The sequence below is a fragment of the Hemitrygon akajei genome, chromosome 13 (genome assembly GCF_048418815.1).
Source record: "Hemitrygon akajei chromosome 13, sHemAka1.3, whole genome shotgun sequence".
Classification (NCBI taxonomy): domain Eukaryota; kingdom Metazoa; phylum Chordata; class Chondrichthyes; order Myliobatiformes; family Dasyatidae; genus Hemitrygon; species Hemitrygon akajei.
Window position 1 is genome coordinate 109,222,797 of NC_133136.1, and position 20,981 is coordinate 109,243,777.

At 40.2% G+C, this 20,981-nt stretch overlaps 1 protein-coding gene across 2 annotated transcripts in view; it reads left to right on the forward strand.

Moving 5' to 3' along the window:
* The first annotated feature begins 525 nt into the window (after window positions 1-525).
* ptpn13 (protein tyrosine phosphatase non-receptor type 13) overlaps window positions 526-20,981 on the forward strand; it is a 294,978-nt gene continuing 274,522 nt past the window's right edge. For both annotated transcript variants that reach the window (XM_073065248.1, XM_073065249.1), the window contains exon 1: window positions 526-887. In XM_073065248.1, coding sequence (XP_072921349.1) covers window positions 885-887 — 3 coding nt within the window. In that variant the 5' untranslated portion in view covers window positions 526-884. The remainder of the gene's footprint in view (window positions 888-20,981) is intronic.

Genomic DNA, 20,981 nt, shown 5'->3' on the forward strand with positions numbered 1-20,981 from the left:
GAACACAATTGATCAAAGATAGACACAAATGCCATCCCTAACTGATCCAATTTGACTTCAAAATCCTTTGCTGTATGTGTGAAGGTACCTCCGGCATTCCGATTTGTCTGAAATCAGGTACTGTATCACAGTAGTGATGTCCATTCAGGAGCAGGTTCTACACGCAGTGATGTACTTTCTTAAAAGTTGCAATAATCCGATATAAAATACTTGACCTAAAGTGAATTCTGTTTTCTGGTTGCAGAATTTTCTGTTTCAGATTGCTATCACCCCCAGTCTTTTGCAACAATACAAACTGTCCAATGTTATTCTTTCAGAGTGTCGAACACACGCCTCATTAAATGATATCACTGTTAAAATTACCATATGCACAGCTACCTGCCCTGACATGAATCTCCTCACTGTGAGAAAGATCGACGCCCACCGGCCGACACAGCTGGTTTTGGAAGCCGTGAGAAGTTGTCTCCCAGCACGCAGTAGGTGGGCGCTGAGCGATGCGCACGCGTACCGCGTTGCCAAGTCCGCTCGCTCGACACCGGCTTGCAAACAATCGGACCGCAGTCGGAGCCGGAGCCGGAGCGGGCGTGCAGCGCGGGGGAAGGAGGACCCCTGCTCAAAGGAGAACATTCTGGAGTTGCTGTGGCCGGGTTCTCCGGCTCTGAAAAGTCCCAATGTTTTGTGAGATGTTCAGCGGCTTCCTGTGCGGAGATGCGGCGGCGGCGGCGGCTGTTGCGCTGAGGACCAAGACCGCAATGCCTCGGGAGCAACTTGCTGCAACTTGCTGATGAGTTGCAAGACTAGGTGGATTTGTTCCAGTCGAGGGTGTTTAAACGGATGGTGTGGAGGAGGCGAACCCCGACTTCAAAACAAGCGAGTACGAGTATATGGTAGGTATCAGAGCCAGTGTGGGAGCACGTTTGGGAGAAATTGTTCCAGTGTTTGTGACGGGGGCGGGGGGGGGGGGAGTGTAACAAGCACAAATGGGTCAAAACATCCCGGGTCTAGTTTTAGTTTGCATTATAAGGGCACAAGACATAACAGCAGATAGGCCACTCGGTCCATCGAGACCAACTAGCCAAGACGATGTTGATAGCAATTGGATATTCCCTATTTGATACTGAACAATACATTCCCCCGTTTTTCTCGTTGTTTGCTTTCCTTTCATTAAAAAACTTACATTACCGACCCCCCCCCCCCAATTGGATGGGGTGGGTTGAATTGTTAGGAAGATTTTTATGAGCATTTCAGAGTATTCTTCAAATTGAGACTTCTGTAGATAAGAGGCAGGGTTGCTTTTGACTAGCCATTTCTGAAGTTTCAATCATGTTGTTTTCGTAAAAAATACAGAGTGAGATCATAGTCACTTGCACGTTTGGTGTAAAATGTTACCCGTGGTTTGTACAGATTGCGTAAATTACAGTTAAGAATTGCAAGGAATTACTTTTTAAAAAATCTCCATAATAATTCTTTGTGTTTTCGTTCAGAGGTACAGTGGGGTGGGATCTGAAGAGGCACGTTATCAGAACGTGTATTAGATAAGAATAAGTCAAAGTCTTATTTAAGTGGTGATTTTCATCTTGTGCATTTCAGATCTGTTAGTAAATAAATACAGTGGATTCCTGTTAATTGGGACACATAGAGATCAGTATATCTTGGCCCAGTTAAGTAAATCTCCCAATAACCCGAAGTTTAAATAGTAGAAATAGTTAAAAAGCTATACAATGAAAGACAAACTACTATTTAACTGGGTAACAATTTATACATTTAAATGAAATGCAGAAGAAATTAAAATACTTCTACAACACTATAAAACTTTGTATTAGTTCCTAATAGTTGTCGATGTTGGAATTCATCTGCTGTGTTCTTTTGATTGACTGTAAGTGAACAAAGTCAGTGCAGACACCCAGTGGAAATAACAGTCTGCCTTCAAGCAGAGCTTTTGATGGTTGCATCCTCCAAGGTTTCATTTTCTTTGTACCATTCAAAGTATTTCTCCATACCATCAATCTCTTCGTAGTTCCTAGCTTGTTGAAGTAGTGAAATTGTTACATTTCGCTCCCGGCTGTTTCTGGTATCTCCAAGCCTGTATGCTTGAAACTGCTATGAGCAAAGTAGTTCTAAATAGTTTACTTTTTTATTACTCACCAACTATCAGTAACAAAAAATCATTGCTTTTTTGAACATAAATATGCAAGTGATGCTATTTAAAAGCTGTTCAGTCTAAGCATGGTATGGTGTCTAACAGCAACATGATGTGCGCACGACTGGCACTGGCTGGAAAATGTTTGGCAAAAGTCTCCTGCTCCAATTAAGCAGCGTAGTGCCCCAAGTATACGAAGGGAGTCCCAGCTATTTTCCCTATTTACTTTGTTCTTTAAGAGTTGTCCCAAGTAAGTGGCTGCCCTGATTAACCAATGGAGCAGTTAACCAGAATCCACTGTATTAAATTTGATGTTTAAAGTTGTTACAACCCAGGCAGCAGGGCAATATCGAAAGTTTAAAGAAGATTTGTTATCAAAGTACATATATGTCACCATATACCGTACTACTATGAGATTCACTTTTCTGTGAACGTTCACAGTACATACAAAGACGCAGAGTAGAATCAATGACAAACCGCAGACAACAAAGATGGACAAACAACCAAAGTGCAAAAAACAACAAACTGCAAATAAAAAGAGAAAAAAAATCAAAATAATAATAAATAAATAAGCAATAAGCATTGAGGACATGAGTTGTAGAGTCATTGAAAGTGAGGACATGGTTTGTGGGATAAGTTCAGTGTTTGGGTGAGTGAAATTATTCCCTTTGGTTCAAGAGTGATGTTTGAGGGGTAATAACTGTTCCTGAACCTATGGCTTGGGACCATGGGATCCGGTCCCTCCTTCCTTATGGCAGCAGTGAGAGGAAAGCATGGGGTGGATGATGGGGGCCCTTGATGATCGAATCTGCCTTCTTGAGACAGTGCCCCCTGTAGATGTGGTCAGTGGTGTGGAGGGCTTCACTTGTGATGGATTGAGCTGTACCCACTACGTTTTGTAAGCTTTTCCATTTAAGGGGATTGGTTTTCCGTACCAGGCAATGATGTATACACTTCAAGAGAAGATTTTCAATGTCTTTGCGAACTTCTGAGAAAGTAAAGGTATTACCATGCCTTCTTTGTAATGGCAGTTACGTACTGGACCCAGGACAGATCCTCTGAAATAATAATGCCTAGGGATTTAAAGTTGCTAACCCTCTCCACCTGTGATCGCCCGATGAGGGCTGACTCACGGACCTTCCGTTCCTTCCTCATGGAGTCAACAGTCAGCTGTTTGGTATTGCTGGGGGAGATGACATTGCCAATCCAAACTGACTGGAAATTGAGGATCCAGTTGCACAAGGCAGTATTGAAGCCAAGGTCTTGGGAGATTATTGATTACCGTAATTTCAATGGGATGATGGTGTTGAATGCAGAGTTGTAGTCAATAAGGAACATGCCGATATATGCATCTTTACTATCCAGATGAACCTGTTGTGACAGTAGGCAAATTGGAGTTGATCCAAATCACTCCTCAAGTAGGATTGATTCATCACCAATCTCTCAAAACACTTCATCGTGAATGTAAGTGCAACTGAATGATAGTCTTTGAGGCAGGTTACTTCGTTCTTCTTGGGTACCGGTTTAACTAAAGCCTGCTCGAAGCAAATGGATACCACAGACTGCCAAATTGTAAGGTTAAAGATATCAGTGAATGTCCCAGCCAATTGATTCGCACTGGTCTTCAGTATTTGGCAGATACCTTGTCTGGGCTAGATGATTTCTGTGCATTCACCCTTCTGAAGGATGCTCTCACATTGGTTGGGGAGGATGGAATGATTTTGTGAGAGACGTACGGGCTAAGATTCATAAGTGATGGGCATGCTGTGTAGGCGATTGAAGCATGGCAACACCTCCGGCTGCACCCAGCACATCCTCAGACATTGTTGGTTGTTGACACAAATGACACATTTCACTGTTCATATGAGAAATAAAGCTAACCTTTAATCTTTATCTTGAAACCCGTTGGGGCTTTCATTCTCTTTATAATTACCTAAATTAATTCCCAAGGCTTAGATAGTGGAATGCCTTAAATCTGCTTGGTACACATTTGGCTTTTCATTTCAGTTGCTTTGTGTTTGATTACTATTTCAATGCCTGAGACACTTTTATGACCAAAATGTGTGGGATTATTTAACATGAATTTATGTGTAAAAGATCTCTACAAAACAGTAACATATCACAGAAGCAACACTGTAACACAACATTTGGAGGAAAGTTGGTCATTGTGATTTTGAGTTGAAACAAATATGGTTATAAGTTTTGTCAATCTTTATTTTGTCTCTTTATCTTCATTTGTCAAAAGTTAGTTTTAAGTCCGAATCTGATTTGGTTCAGGTTTATTGCTGATGTATGTCATGAAATTTGTTTTGTGGCAGCAGTGCAGTGTAATACATTAAAAAAATGACTACAAATACAAATATATTTTTAAAAAAATGCTTGCAAATTGAGAGCAAAATATATTCACAGAGCATTCAGAAATCTGGTGGTGGATCGTTATGTGTGCATCATCAGACCCCTGTGCTACCGCATTGATGGCAGTAATAATAAGAAGGCATGTTGTTGATGGTGAAGGTCCTTTATGATAGATGCTGCCTTTTTGAGGTGTCACCTTTTGAAGATGCCCTTGATAGTGGGGAGGCTAGGGTCCAATGTGGAGCTATTTTAATTTACATCCTTTGCAGCTTTTTCCAATCATGTGCATTGATGCTTCCATACCAGACAGTGACGCAATCAATTAGAATGTTCTTCATGATACATCTGTAGAAATTTGCCAATGTCTTTGGTAGCATACCAAATCTCCTCAAACTCCTAATGAAATATAGCCACTGGCATGTCTTTGGTGTAAATGCATCAATATGTTGGGCCCCAGATAGATATTCAGGAACTTGAAACTGCTCCACCACTCACTCCTCAAATAAAGTCTGGTGTGTGATCTCCCTTCCTGAAGTTCGCAGTTACTTTCTTGGTCTTTCTTGGTTTTTTGCTGACATTAAACGTAAGGTATTTGTTGCAATGCCACTCAACCAGCTGATCTATTTCACTCCAGTATACTTTCTCATCACCATTTGAGATTATGCCATCAGCAGTTATGCTATCAGTGAATTTATAAATGGCATTTGAGCTGCTGCAGAGTTGCAGAGAAAGTGAGGTAAAAGATTGAGAGGACAAAGGGAATATATTTGATATGTTGAAGCTGGGGTCAAGTCGTTCAAGGGACAGTGTGTCACATAAGTGCAATGCACTATAATAGGAGTTTCAATTGGAGAATTTGATATTGGCATTGTTTGCAGGCAGAAGATGATATGCTGTTCCTCCAGCTTATGTGGTTCCTCATTTTAATAGTGCAGTATGCTGTGATCGGTGGTGTAGTGCCATCATCACTGGACTTTGAGGCAGATAGTCAGTCCTGAGTTCGAATCCAGCTGGGTCCCAACCTGGTAAGCAGCAGTATCTGAATGGAAGAAAGAACTGGCAATCTACTTTTCTATCTTGCCACAGAAACCCTATGGACAACTACACTATTCACAGGGTGACTTGATGGCACTCAACAACATGCCATGACAGAGATAGAAGTCTAACGGAGAATTAAAGTGGTAGGAAATGGAAGATTAGGATCAATCCTGACTGAATGTAGGTCTCTGCCCTATAATCTTTTTCACTTTTGCGGTTAACTCTGTCCTCTTTCCACAGATAAAGCCTGATCTGACTGTTCCCAGTAGTTTCTGATTTTTTTTTGTATTTCTATTACCTGAAGATATTTTTATTTACTTATATTGACCTATTATTCACATTCAAAAGAAACACATTTAACAGTACAGTAACAGCAGAAGAAAGAAAAACAATATGAGAAAGGAAAGGATGAAATTGTTTGGGTAACCACTTACAGATGAGGGTTTGAAAATATTTTACAAGCAAGTAACAAGACCGAGAAAATTAGGTAAAGTCTCCGGGTAGGTTGCATGTGGACTCCATATGCAGTGGTGGAATTTGGCACTGGAAGAAACCCAAGCATTAAGATACTTTGATTTTTGCAATATCCAATAATTTTCTTGGATGATTAAGCAACATTTGTGGGGTAGAGGTTTTTTTTGTATTGGGAAGTAATCTTGCTGGAGGTGCTCTTTAAGGATCATTGCAAGGATCTCTGTTTTTGATGCATATGAATGATTCGGATAAAAATGTCTGTGGTTGAATTAACAAGTTACACCAAGATGAGTGGCACTGCGAATTCCAAGAATTCTGTGCGATATTAATAAATTACAGACATGGGCAAAGAAATGGCAGATGGAGTTTAATGAGGGCAAGTGTGAGGTGTTGCACTTTGGGAGACAAATGAAAAGGAAGAATATAGCGTAAATGTTAGACCCTTTAATAGTATTGAGGTCCAGGTCCCTAGATCACTGAACATGGCTACACAACTAGATAAAGTGATAAAAGACATGGCATGCTTGCCTTCATTGGTAGGAGTGTTATGTTTAAGAGTAAGGAAGTCATGCTGCAGCTATATAAACCTTAAGTCAAACCACATTTGGAGTATTGTGTGAAATTCTGATCAGCCCATTATATGAAGGATGGATTTATGGAAAGAGCTACAGCATAAAGGAAGCTTGGACAAACATGGCTTGATCTTCCTAGAGTGTCAGTTTGCTGAGGGGAGACCTGATTGAGGTATTTAAAATTATGAGAGGCAAACAAAGGTTAGGCAGTCAGTTTGTTGCCCGGAGTAGAAATGTCAGAGACCTGAGAATGTGGCTTTTAAGGATGGTGGGGGGGGGGGGAGGAAGTGGTGTTTAAAGAGGACATGAGGGGCAAAATTTTTTTACACAGAGCATGGTAGGTACCTGGATTGAGTGAGGAGGAGTAGTATTGGAAGCAGGCAGTTTGTTGGAGGGTAAGAGGCTTTTCAATAGACACACAAATCTGAAGGGAATGGAGGGATATGGATAATACACAGGGGGAGGACCTTTAATATAAATTGGCATCAGGATGAGCACAATGTCAGGGGACAAGTGTCTAATGTTGAACGATTCTATGCCTGGAGGCTTCAGTAATGTATATCATTCTGTAGGTGTTAGTAATATGCTCTACCTGCAGTGATTTTTCTCCCCTGGAAAACCTATCGAAAGAGGAACAAGCAGAATTGCTTGGTATGTGGAGACTCTCTTGGAATGGATTGAGAGAGTGATACCAAAGAATGGATCAATGGAGAGATGTGGAGGTGTTACGAATGTGCCATAGCTCTGAGGGGCCGAAGGGTGCGGGGTAGCCCCCTCCTTTGTGAGAATCGCAAGATCACTATTAAGTCAGTTCAGGGGACACAGGAAATGAGAGAAAGGCATGCAGAATCCACAAAAGGGTTGGAATGTGTCCTGGCCTCCGAAAGGCGGACCCATTGATACCGGCTATTGTCTCTTGGAGACGGACTTGTGTATTGCATCCTGTACGATGCAATCAAAGCCCCAGGCAATGAACCAAGGAGGAGGTTGGTGGAGGGATTGCATCATCCCCAACCTGATTGACACCTGAGACCCTGTGAGTCAGGATAAAAAGAGGGTCTGTGGGAACAGCCCCTCAGACGCACCAGAAGAAACGCTAGCGATCCCGTAATAGCGAAAGCCGGTGGAAGGCCACGTGCGTCCGCTTCCATTTGCCCGGAATCGGTGACCTTTGCCACGGAAAAACGGTTTTTAGCTAACAACGGGGAACTCAACTCCCAATGACTCTCGAAGGATTGACATCATAAACGGAATGGGCAAGTTTTAACCCGTCTCTCTCTCCAACAATTGCCACACAGGGTCCCCAACGGCTGCAGCCTGTATGAACTGAACGAACTATATATTTCCATTGGACAATTCATTATCCCCTAGACAATGATACAGCTTATTTCTTATTGATTATTATTATACCCGCGCTTTTAGATAGATAGATAGATACTTTATTCATCCCCATGGGGAAATTCAACTTTTTTTCCAATGTCCCATACACTTGTTGTAGCAAAACTAATTACATACAATACTTAACTCAGTAAAAAAATATGATATGCATCTAAATCACTATCTCAAAAAGCATTAATAATAGCTTTTAAAAAGTTCTTAAGTCCTGGCGGTTGAATTGTAAAGCCTAATGGCATTGGGGAGTATTGACCTCTTCATCCTGTCTGAGGAGCATTGCATCGATAGTAACCTGTCGCTGAAACTGCTTCTCTGTCTCTGGATGATGCTATGTAGAGGATGTTCAGAGTTTTCCATAATAGACCGTAGCCTACTCAGCGCCCTTCGCTCAGCTACCGATGTTAAACTCTCCAGTACTTTGCCCACGACAGAGCCCGCCTTCCTTACCAGCTTATTAAGACGTGAGGCGTCCCTCTTCTTAATGCTTCCTCCCCAACACGCCACCACAAAGAAGAGGGCGCTCTCCACAACTGACCTATAGAACATCTTCAGCATCTCACTACAGACATTGAATGACGCCAACCTTCTAAGGAAGTACAGTCGACTCTGTGCCTTCCTGCACAAGGCATCTGTGTTGGCAGTCCAGTCTAGCTTCTCGTCTAACTGTACTCCCAGATACTTGTAGGTTTAGTATTCACGACGTATATTATCTGTGTGTTTGCATTGATATTATTTTTGTGTATTTCTATCAATAAATACTGTTAAAAATAGTACCATCAGACTTCAACGGACCTCTCTATCTTTGCTGGTAAGTGACCCAGTTACGGGGTACGTAACAGAGGGGACATAATGGTGTAGGAAAATCTAGTGATCCAACCAGCAGAGATGATCTAAAAACAAAGGACATTGAGGTATCATGGTCGCAATTGCACAGGTGCGTTGACAACCAGATATTTTCAGACCTTAATAGAAAACTGAATTTGAGCTGCTCAGTTTGTCAATGAGCTAATTTTATAAAACCTCAGTAGGAAATGCAGTAATAGCCTTGTTTTTGGATTGGTTAGCCTTTGGGTGGATGAGTCCATTTTGAAAATTTAGTATTTAAGTATAAGAAAAGGTCCCTAACACTGGATGCAAAATCTTGATTCATTAAAAGCAATTGCAGATGGTTGAAACTATGAAATAATTGGGAGTGCAGAATACTAAAATAAAGAAATCATGAATAAGTTGTGTAGAGCTTAGAACAATATTGTGCTGTACTATCCATCTGTTAGAATTATGTGACAGATGTGAGGGAGATTACTTTAGGTAAATTAAATCAAAGTTCTGAGGAGAGCTTGAGATTTCAAGATATGGGAGCATTGGAGCCTGAAGGATTTGATAGATACTGTACATTTAAAATTGTGAAATGTTTAGATGAGATGAATAGGGAATAGAGAGATTGGCTGGGTGGTCTTTAAGATGATCAGTAGGAGTGAAAATGAATAAACATTTGAAGCATATGGTGATAGCAAGGGAGATTATGCATGTTCCTGGTTGAGTAATCAGTGCTTTACTAAGTCAACCATTGCTTACACAGTCTGATTTACCTATGTTTCCAGTCCCACGCCTATGCAGTTGAATCTGAATAGCTCTTGGATATGATTTGAGCCATCTGGGTATGAGCACTAAGTGCTGACTTTGCCGGTTATGGTCATAGTCAGTGAATGAATTTAGGAGAAAGAACGTGCTTATGGTGAGAGATGTTATGTGATTTGAAATGGGGCAAATAATCATATTTTCATCACAGCTACAGTGTATCTGTGGTTACAAACAGATCCAGAAATGGAAGGAATGGATAGCTGAATTCCAGTTATATTGTGTGAGGTGATGGAGGTAGGTGTGCTTTGGATGATCAGGTTGCAAGTGAAGTAAGTTAACAACTAGTTCTTTGACAGTAAAAAATATGTAGTTCACTTGTGATTGTGATCATTAATGGATTTGTAACACATAGCACATGATTTAAAAATAATCCATTTAAATCAATGTTGATTAATCAGTAAAATTATTCACGGCTTACATAGTTTGGGTTGTTAGGGGTGAATGATGAAATTCATAAATAGTTAAGAAAATTAACTAGCCGTTGACAGTCCATGGCTGGGGAACAAGTATGAAAATGGAGTTGGATTAATGTGGAGAAAGCACTGATACAAAGATGAGAAATTAAAATTTTCATTTACCCACTGTTACACTGTAACAGATAGTGATGGTATTAAGTTCAAAGTAAATTCATTATCCAAGTACATATATGTCACCATATACAACCCTGAGATTCATATTTTTGCAGGCATACTCAATAAATCCATGATAGAATAATAGCCATAATCGAATCAATGAAAGACTGCACTAACTTGCGTGTTCAACCAGTGTGCAAAAATACAACAAACTGTTCAAATACAAAAAGAAGGAAGTAATAATAAATAACTAGGCAATAAATATCAAGAACGTGAGCTGACGAGTCCTTGAAGTTGAGTCCACAGGTTGTGGGACCATTTCAAAGATGGGGCAAGTGAAGTTGAACGGAGTTATCCCCTTTGGTTCAAGAGTTTGATGGTTGAGGGGTAATAACTGTTGCTGAACCTGGTGGTGTGAGTCCTGAAGCTCCTGTACCACCTTGCCTTGGTAGCAGTGAGAAGAGAGTATGGCCTGGGTGGCAGGGGTTCCTGAAGATGGATGCTACTCTCCTGCGACGGACTTAGCCTATCCACTACTTTTTGTTGGATTTTCTGTTTGAAGGCATTGGTGATTCCATACAGACTGTGATGTGGACATTCAATATACTCTCCACCACACTCTGTAGAAGTTTGTCAAAGTTTTAGATGTTACGCCGAATCTTCACAAACTCATAAGTAGAGGCGCTGCCATGCTTCCTTCATAATTATATTTATGTGCTGGGCTCAGGACACATCCTCTGCAATGATAGCACCAATAAATTTAAAGTTAATATGCCATGATGTAAAAATCAACTTCGAAAAGTTTTTCCTCCAAATTAAAGCCCACAGCTTTCAGAGCAGTTTTTCCACTATCACTTGTATGAAGTTTGTAAGTGAACGTATTGCTGGTGAGTGCCAAGTTCCTGTTTACATCAAAGTGTTGTAAAGATCATGACCATACTCAATTATTGTAGTCATTCATGCAAGATTCCTTACAGCTGCTTGTGCTCCCTTGTATTAGTACGTCCGAGTAACTAGATTAATAAAGTACTGATACTAATGGTCATCAGTGTTAAGTTTAATCCATTTGCTTTGAATATGTTTTTGAGTGAGATTAGGAAATTAAATCAAATATCACCCACCTCCTACAGCATTTCCTAAACGTATCTTACCTACTCAAGTAGTCAACAATTTCTAATGAAGGGGATTTGTGTTAGAACCAGAACTCAACTAATATAGATTTTCTAAAGAATCTTGTGCTTCCTAGATTTTATTATTAATATTTTTGAGATTGGTTTTATTTTTAGCTGGGGAAGTGATGAGTGTGGAGTATTTGTGTTGGGGTAGATGGAATTTGCTGTCACATAACTTTGGAAAAAATAGCCACATTGTTCTCAATTCATTCAGGATTCAAAATGATTCTGAAAGACTGTCAATACTGTTTTTGCTCTTTGTTTTCAATATATAATGTTAACATTGAATGTATGCGAGGAGCTTGTTTTCATTAGATTATTTGTATTAGGACAGAGATAAAAGATGCTGGATGCCGGCACTTGAACGTTGTGATATAATTTGACATTTCTTTCCATTGCATTACTTGTAAGAGGTTATATTTCACAACATGTTCTGCAGGTAGTCTATTTTGAATTAACAGTTTTTTAATTAAAGCTTGAATCTGATATATTATAAAGGTATTTTCTGAAGCAATTGGCAATTTTTGTAGATTGTGCCCTCTGAATGCTTGTGAAAAAAACGTTTATGTGCCTCAGCTGGGGTTTACCTACTTTGTAAGTTCTATGTTCCAGTGTTATTTTTTTCTCTGATTTGTTAACCTATGCACTTTAGGTGACATGATCCACGTTTCACTGAATTCAGTCATAGCCTTCATTATTCACTAATGGTCTTGTTTACTGATGCAAAATTCTTTTCAAGTCTCTTTCTAAGTCTTAAACATTTAATCACCTTGTAGTTGCCTCCTGAGCTTGTTTTTAAATGTTTGCTTGGTGGGAACATGCTTCCAATGCTCTGTCCCTGATTGTTCACGTTTATTTCTTTTCTGGTATGCGAGGTGCTATTTGGAAGCCAGTATATCATCTTCAAATGTTTGGATTCTTTTCCTGTTGTGAAGATTGCTTGCAGTAACTTTTGCAGTCTGGAATCACCAAGTACTAGGGTGTGCAACGGAATAACTGTCTCACATTTGCATTGCTATTTCTCCATTTTTGAAACTGACTTGGAAAAAAAATGACATTCTGTTTCTGCGGTAACGGAATGATTGAGGACAACAACATTCAAATTAATTCTGGAGAAGAAAAGAAGTGTAAGATGCTTTACATTTGTATGTTCAACTTGGTATTCAATAGGGAAGCAAAGGGCTGCAAGAAATTTTTTTTAGTTCTGAAATCATTCATTTCAATCATGAGACTTTCATCTTGTAAGGGATTTCTGATAATCACTGGTACATAATGAGCAGATTATATCTGACATTCTTATTTCAAAACATTCAAAAGGAACATGTTGCCAGCTCTTTCCCTCACCCTCTCCCGGTTTCACCTATCACCTGCATCCCTGTACTGCTTTCTCCCCTCCTTCCACCTTTGTGCTCTGACTTCTTCCTTTCCAGTCCAGAAGAAGGGTCTTGGCCCGGAACATTGACTGTTTTCTCTCCATATCAGTGTGCAGTTGTTTTAAATGAGCGAGCTGTACAATTAGATCATCATCTTGCCATTCTTCTTAAAGATTGGCCAGTGAAGGACATTGCACAAACTTGTGACGTCCAATATTACTGCTGAAGAGTTTGAGCTTTCCAAGGAAAGTGGTTATTGTCTCTTTGCGTGATATGAGACTGCAGTTTTTCCTTGTGACTGTTTATTAAATAAATTCATTTCTTCAAATATATCTGACAGGTAAAATATGTCCCAGTTTTGCTGCCTCATTTGCATTATTTAGCATATTGCCCAGTTCATTTCATTCAGGGTTCCAATTAATATATTTATTTGTATATTTTAGTACTATTTCATTAAAGCAGTAAATGCCCACGCTGAGAACCACTGCCTTACACCACCAGTTGTTGAGTGTAGATATTCCAAAACATCACTATTGATTTCCCTTAATTCCTTAGCTTCCATGAACTTCAAAATGGTAAGTACAGAAAAGAAATATTCATTTAACACCTCGCGCATCTCTCAAGTTTTGCACAGAGGACAGCATTGATCCTTAAGGGAATATATTCTTTCACCAGTTAACATTTCAATAGGTACATTTAATGTCAGAGAAATGTATACAATATACATCCTGAAATGCTTTTTCTTCGCAAACATCCACGAAAACAGAGGAGTTCCCCAAAGAATGAATGACAGTTAAATGTTAGAACCCCCAAATCCCCCCAACTCCCCCCTCACACATAAGCAGCAGCAAAGCAATGAGACCCCCTCCCCCACCAGCAGCAAAAAGCATCAGCACCCCCCCCCCCCCGAGCACTTGAGCATGCAGCAAAGCATCAGTAAAGACACTGACTTGCAGTACCCCAAATACTACTCGCTCACTTGGTAATTCGACATACCACAGGCTCTCTCTCCCCCAAATAAGGGAAAAAGACGTGTCCCTGTTTCACAGCCAGAGAGGAGACATAACAAAACAAGTTACCAATTTATGATGTTAAAAGTCTGTTGCGTTGCTTTTTCCGAGCTCTGTGCCCAAAGAACTCGGGTCTCGGGCACACAGCCAGCAGCCAGTTCACTGCTTTCGATCTTCCGTGTAGTCCTACGACACATCAGGCGGCTGCACTGGCCTCGAATCCGGCCTCCTCCAGAGCCACAGAAAACTGGTGTCCTGAAGGCGCAGTTGTCTTCCGGGCTGCATTCTTGGCATATCAAAAAGCGGCTGGTCGTGAGACCCTGAGAGCGGGTCCCATTTCCGCAAAGAATCAAAATCAGCATGCAACTCCATGTCAGGGTCTTCAAAATAACCTTGGAAGGGGAAAAAAGAGATACCAAAGATAGAAATAGAAATAGAGCTGTTTCCGAAAGATATTAAAGATAGAAATAGAGCTGTTTCCGAAAGATATTAAAGATAGAAATAGAGCTGTTTCCGAAAGATATTAAAGATAGAAATAGAGCTGTTTTAACTCTTAACCTACTTGTACAGTCATTTTGCATTCTCCTTAACCTTACCTGCCAAAGTTATCTCATGCCTTCTTTTTGCCCTCCTGATTTTCTTCTTAAGTGTACTCCTACATCTTTTATATTCCTCAAGTAACTCACTTTCTCCCAGCTCTTTGATCTGACACATGCCTCCTCTGTTTCCTGACCATTACCTCAATTTCCCACGTTCCATTGTGTTCCTTTAATCCTGCCAGTCTTGCCCATCCAATAGGAATATGCTGTCAATGAACTCTTCTTATGTGACTTGTAAAATACTCCCACTTGCCAGGCATTTCTTTATCTGCAAACAGTCTCTCCCAATCAACATGTGTAAGATCATGTCTAATGTCTTCAAATTTGTCTTGCCCCAATTTAGAATTTTAATTTGTGGACCAGTCCCATCTTTTCCCATACCTACTTTAAACATAATAAAATGATAGTCGTTGGTTCTCAAGATCTCCCCGCTGACACTTCAGACACTTTCCTAGCCTCATTTCCTGACAAGAAAATAAGTACTACCCCTCCCTAGTTGTCGATCTTGCATAGACCATATATTCGTACTAAGACAAATTCTCGAACAATCTGCAGAGTGGAACAGCAATCTTTATGTACTATTTGTGGACTTTGAAAAAGCATTTGACAGTATCCACCGAGAAACACTCTGGGGAAAATTCTAAGATACGGATTTCCCCCAAAAATTGTAAGCATTATCCAAATGATGTACAGCGACTTTCAGTGCAAGGTGATTTGTGGAAAGCAACTGACAGAAAGCTTCAGGGTTATGCACGGGAGTTAAACAGGGATGTATCCTATCATCTTTGCTCTTCATTTTAGCAATGGATTGGCTTATGAGGGAAACAATCACAGAAAAGAAACAGGTATTCAATGGACACTTACCTCAACACTTGAAGACCTAGTTTTTGCTGACGATATCAGTCTGCTAACGAGTTATCATTGTGACATTCAGGAGAAATCAGACAGACTTACATCATATGCATCACAACTTGGGATGAACATTCAAGTGAGAAAAACAAAGATCATGAAGATGAACACTTCCAACCTCCAACCAGTAATCATCAATAATCAGTAAGTGGAAGAGGTAAATGAGTTCATGTACCTTGGGAGTAAAGTCAGCACTGATGGAGATATTGGTAAGGACGTATTAGCAAGTCTATCTAAAGTAAATCAAGCTTTTGGCAGCCTCAATGCAGTTTGGAAATCCACACAACTCAAATTCAACACCAAAATCAGAATTTTTAAAAGCAACGTCCTAAGCGTGCTACTTTATGGAAGTGAATGTTGGAAGATGACAAAAGGCATCTGCAAGAAACTGGACACGTTCCAGACAAAGTGTCTACGACGTATCAAGAAGATCTTCTGGCCTGAGAAAATCAGAAACCAAGACTTGCTTACATCTTGCAATATGGAATCAATCTCAGTTTGTGTGAAAAGAAGACGATGGAAATGGCTGGGCCTTGTAATGAGAATGCCAAATGATCAACTAGCAAAAGTAGCACTAAGGTGGACCCCACACGGAAAGCGAAGTAGGGGCAGGCCCAAAATGTTGTGGTGAAGACCTGTGGAAGCAGAACTGAAAGAAGTTGGCATGAACTGAGTAACGGCGAGCAGCAGAGTGAAAGACCGGCAGACCCTTGTGGAGGCCCCATGTGCCACCTAGGCACTAAGGGTTCAGACGACGACACCCTCTCTAGTCGGGCCATCTATTTAAAGCTTCAGGAAACTTCCCAAAACACACTTAAAAGTTCCGTTTCTTGATGATGTAAATGAGGTAGCAAAACAGCTGACATATTTTACCTGTCAGATGTATTTGAAGAACTGAATTTATTAAGCAAACAGAAGGAAGAAAACTGCAGTCTCATATTATGCAAAGAGGCTATCATCACTTTCCTTGGAAAACTACAAACAAGTGAAAATCTGCAGATGTTGAAAAATCCAAGGGGCACATACATGCAAAATGCAGGAGGAACCAAGCAGGCCAGGCAGCATCTATGGAAAATAATATTTCAAAAAAAGAAGGGTTTCGGCCCAAAATGTCAACAATATTCTTTTCCATAGATGCTGCCTATGAGTTCCTCCAGCATTTTGTGTGTGTTCCTTGGAAAACTCAAAACTCTTCAACAGTAATATTGGACGTCACAAGTTTGTGCAATTTCCTTCACTGGCCACTCTTACAATAGAAATAGGTTTGTCAGCTTTTGAATAAGGGAGATTCAGTGTGGTTTTCTGCATGGGAAATCATCTCACAAATTTGTCAGAGATTTTTGAAGAATCAATGAAGAAGATTGAGAGCAGTGTGGTGGATGTTGTCCTGATGGACTTTGAACAACTCCTTTGACAAAATAAATTATAAAGTGAGTAAACGGTTGGAAGGTGAATAGTTGCAGACTTTTCCTAAGGGTGGGGGCATAGAAATAAGGTGAGTGGAAGAGCTTCAAAAGGAACCTGATGGGGGTTTGGGGGGACAACTTTTTCCATACTGAGAGTGGCAGGTAACTGGAATGAGCCCCCAGAAGAAGCTGCAGAGGCAGGTAGAGTTACAATGTTTAAAAGAGATTTGGACATGGATGGAAAAGGCTTGGAGGAATATGAGACAAAGGTAGGGAATTGGAATTAGCTCAGATAGACCTATTTTTTGGCCAAGAATGGAGTTGCACTGAAGGGCTTGTTTCTGTGCTTTATAACTCCATGCTTCAGCAGAATTTTGTGGAGGTTTCTTTCGGGTGTGAGGGATAATGGACACGTGAATTTTAAGTTGTTGTATTTAATCAGTGGTGTTTCGTGGCACCAAGAGTACAAACAATTACATTGAGTCAATATGAGAAGATACATAATTCTAGCTAGGTCATATTTTTTATGCTGAAGGGTCCTGGTGAGGGCACAAACTGGTCTAATTCAGTAAGAGTGAAATGTTTTCTTTCCTGACCTACATTTGTACAATTTTTAAGGTGAGAACTGTAATGATAGTTTCCCATGGCTGTAATATGATGTGAAGCAGCTGCTTAGTCTCTCAGCTAGTCTTAGCTACGGTTATCAGACTGAGTGTTGAGAGCATGAAATTATAATTGCTAAGTTGGAAAAGAAATCTGCGTTCCATTCTTAATTTGATCAAAAATTGGCATTGTATTTCTGTGTTTTTACAAGATCTCTATGGATAATATTTCAGCAAAGCATTATATTTGATTTTCTTGGAATATTCGGGCTGCACAGTAGCATAACAGTTAGCATAATGCTGCTACCATGCCAGTGACCTGGATTCAGTCCTTGCTGCTGTCTGCAAGGAATTTGTATGTACTCCCTGTGATCTTGTGGATTTCCTCTGGTTACTCTATTCAGAATCAGAATTGGGTTTAATATCACCGGCATAGGTTGTGAAATTTTGTTGTTATGCGGCAGCAGTACTTTGCAATAATAATAATGAAAACTGTGAATAACAACAAGAACTGTATATAAAGTTAAATTAAGTGAGTAGTGCAAAAACAAAGTAGTGAGGTAGTGTTCATGGGTTCAGTGTCCATTCAGAAATCTGATGCAGAGGGAAAGAAGCTGTTGCTGATTTGTTGAGTGTATGCCTTCAGGCTCCTCCCTGATCCAAGAGGGCATGTCCTGGGTGATGAGGGTCCTTAATAATGGATGCCTCCTTTTTGAGGCATCGGTCCTTGAAGATGTCCTGGATGCAGTGGAGGTTAGTGCCCATGCTGGAGATGACTGCACTTACAACTCTCAGCAGCTTATTTTGATCCTGTGCAGTAGCCCCTTCACACTAGACAGTGTTGCAACTAGTTGAAATGCTCCCCACTGTACATCTGTAGAAATTTGTGAGTGTCTTTGGTGACATGCCAAATCTCCTCAAAGTCCTAATGTTGTGCCTTCTTTGTACCTACATCGTTATGTTGGGCCCAACATCCTCAAAGATGTTGACAGCTAAAAATTTGATGTTGCTCACTCTTTCCACTTCTGATCCCTCTGAGGACTGGTGTGTGTTCCCTTGTCTTGCTCTTTCTGAAATCCACAATCCATTCTTCTTCCCACTTTCCAAAAGCTTACAGGTCAGGAGGTTAGTTGGTCGCACGGGTGTAATTGGGCAGCGTGGGCTTTTTGGCCAGAAGGACCTTGATACCCTGCTGTAATTCTAAATAATAAGTAAACACAAAAGATGTGGCTAATGTGATGCGATTACAGCTCTGTGGCGTTGGAGTTCAGAGTTCAATTCTGGTGTACTCTTTAAGGAGTCTCTGTACGTCCACCCCTTGGAATCCATTGGTTTCCCTGGGTGCTCCAGTTTCCATCCACAGTCCAAAGAAGTACAGGGTAGTTTACATTGTAAATTGTCCCAACAGTAGGTTAAGTTTAAATTGGTGTTGCTGGGGTGGCGTGGCTGGAAGGACTTAATCCATGTGGTGTCGTTAACTAAATTTAATAAATACACTGGCGTAATAAACTGACCTGTTGAACAGTATGCAAGACACGTTTTTACCATACCTCAGGACGTGTGACAATAATAACACTAGGTGAAGCTGTGTTAAGCAACACAATAAGAATTGGACATTAATACCTGGTATTTTAGAACTTGATGAACAGGCTATCAGGGTTATTATCAGATTACTAATTATGAAGTTTGCTGTGCACATATTACTGGAGTTTATGTACAGTGTAACAGTAGGTGCACTTTCGAAGTGCTTCACTGCTGGAAATGTTCCAAGGTCATCATCTATTCTATGCAGTTACTCTCAAGTCTTGTTGGACCTTCTCACTCTTTGAATTCAATATATTTAATTTCTAGTCCTTACCGTTTTAGCCTTTCCTCAGTAATTGAGACTATATAATACCTTGCGAGCTGAAGGTACACCTGCAAAATTTGCAATTAAATGCACACTGTCTAAAGAACAATATAGTGACACATCTTTGGGCCATACTACATTCATTCCTTAAACGTAATCACACAATAATTACTTCTTTGGTTTCAGCATGTTATAATAAAGTGAAAGACAGAGTTAAGTGAATTCACTGAAAAGAGCAGAATCTTATATTCAGGATTATCTGTGGCATTCCCCACTGATGTAATGCAAAGTGGCTCTTGCCATACCTTTGCTCTGCTTGACATTCTGGTTTCAATATCAGTGTGAGAAGTCATGGCAGGGAAGAATAACCCTAGTTTCCTAGTATACCTTCATGTGACTGAATCCTCCCTCGAATAGGTGGCAGCTTAGATCTTGCGGAATAAAGAAAATGCGCAAACCCTCGTGGAATGTAGCATTTACTAAGTGTTTCTGCTGAGGAAGGGCTTATTAATGGATGCCCTGAATAACAAGCAAGGCAAATCTGTTGAAGCGCTCAACATTTGGGAAGCAAATCAGTATCCACATTCTGCCATTTGCTTGCTGCTAATGTTCAAAACTATAAACTCATTCCAGCAGGAGTAGTGCACTCTGAAATCTGTTTAAATCAGATCTGAACTGAGAACTGGCAGAGTTCAATGGCAGCTGTCTGGGAAGATCCAGAGGCAAGGAATTTAAGAGTTAGTGATTTTTACTTCTCAGTGGACATTTGTATGTACAGTGGTGCTAGGAAGTTTGTGAACCCTTTAGAATTTTCTTGATTTCTGCATAAGTATGACCTCAAAAATGATCAGATCTTCACACAAATCCTAAAACTAGTTAAAGAGAACCACATTTAAAAAACACAAAAAATTATACTTTTTCATTTATTTATTAAAATAATCCAATGTTACATGTATTTGTTGGGAAAAGTATGTGAACCTTTGCTTTCAGTAACTGCTGAGACCCCCTTGTACCGCAATAACTTCATCCAAACATTACTGGTAACTGTCGATCAGTCCTGCACATTAGCTTGGAGGAATTTTACAAAACTGCTTCAACTCTGAGCTGTTGGTGCACTTCCTTGCATGAACTGCTTGCTCAAGTTCTTCCACAAAGTTTCTGTAGGATTAAGGTCAGGACTGACTTGGCCATTCCAAAATGTGAAATTTCTTCTGCTTTAACCATTCTTTGGTAGGGTAGACTGACTTGTGTGTTTTGGGTCATCTTGCTGCATGACCCACTTTCTCTTGAGCTTCAGTTTATGGACAGATACCCTGACATTTTCCTGTTTCCCATGGTTATCTTGATTGTACTTCCTCCCACTGCCTCTTGCAATGACTTCATTATCTTAGTTCTTCTGCCTCTGTTGAAATTCCCCAGAGATAATATATTCCACTTTCCCTCTGAGAGATATATTCCCTCTGAAATGTCTTCATTCTTGATTTGTGACTCTGTCTTCATTATATCTGTTTCCCACGTATCTCCTTTTAACCGATCTCCTCAGACAGTGAAAGCAGAGGTGCAGTGGTTCTCTTCTTCAACACTACTAGCCTTAACATTTAATGGATCACCTTTTGCAATTTCTACTAGCTCTAGTGAGATCCCACCACGAGATGTTTATTCCCTTTCCTTAAAGACATCACTTCATTTACAACTTGTAATTTGCTTTCCCTTTACTGGGGACATAACTACTGTACTTGTTTAGGGCCAGTCATTTAAAACTGAAACACTTGGAAGTTCTTTTTTGCAGAGGGAGCTGAATATCTAGAATTGTCTTCCCTGGTAACTGGTGGAAGTTGGATCATTAGAAATATTTAAAGTCATGTTTGATAAAT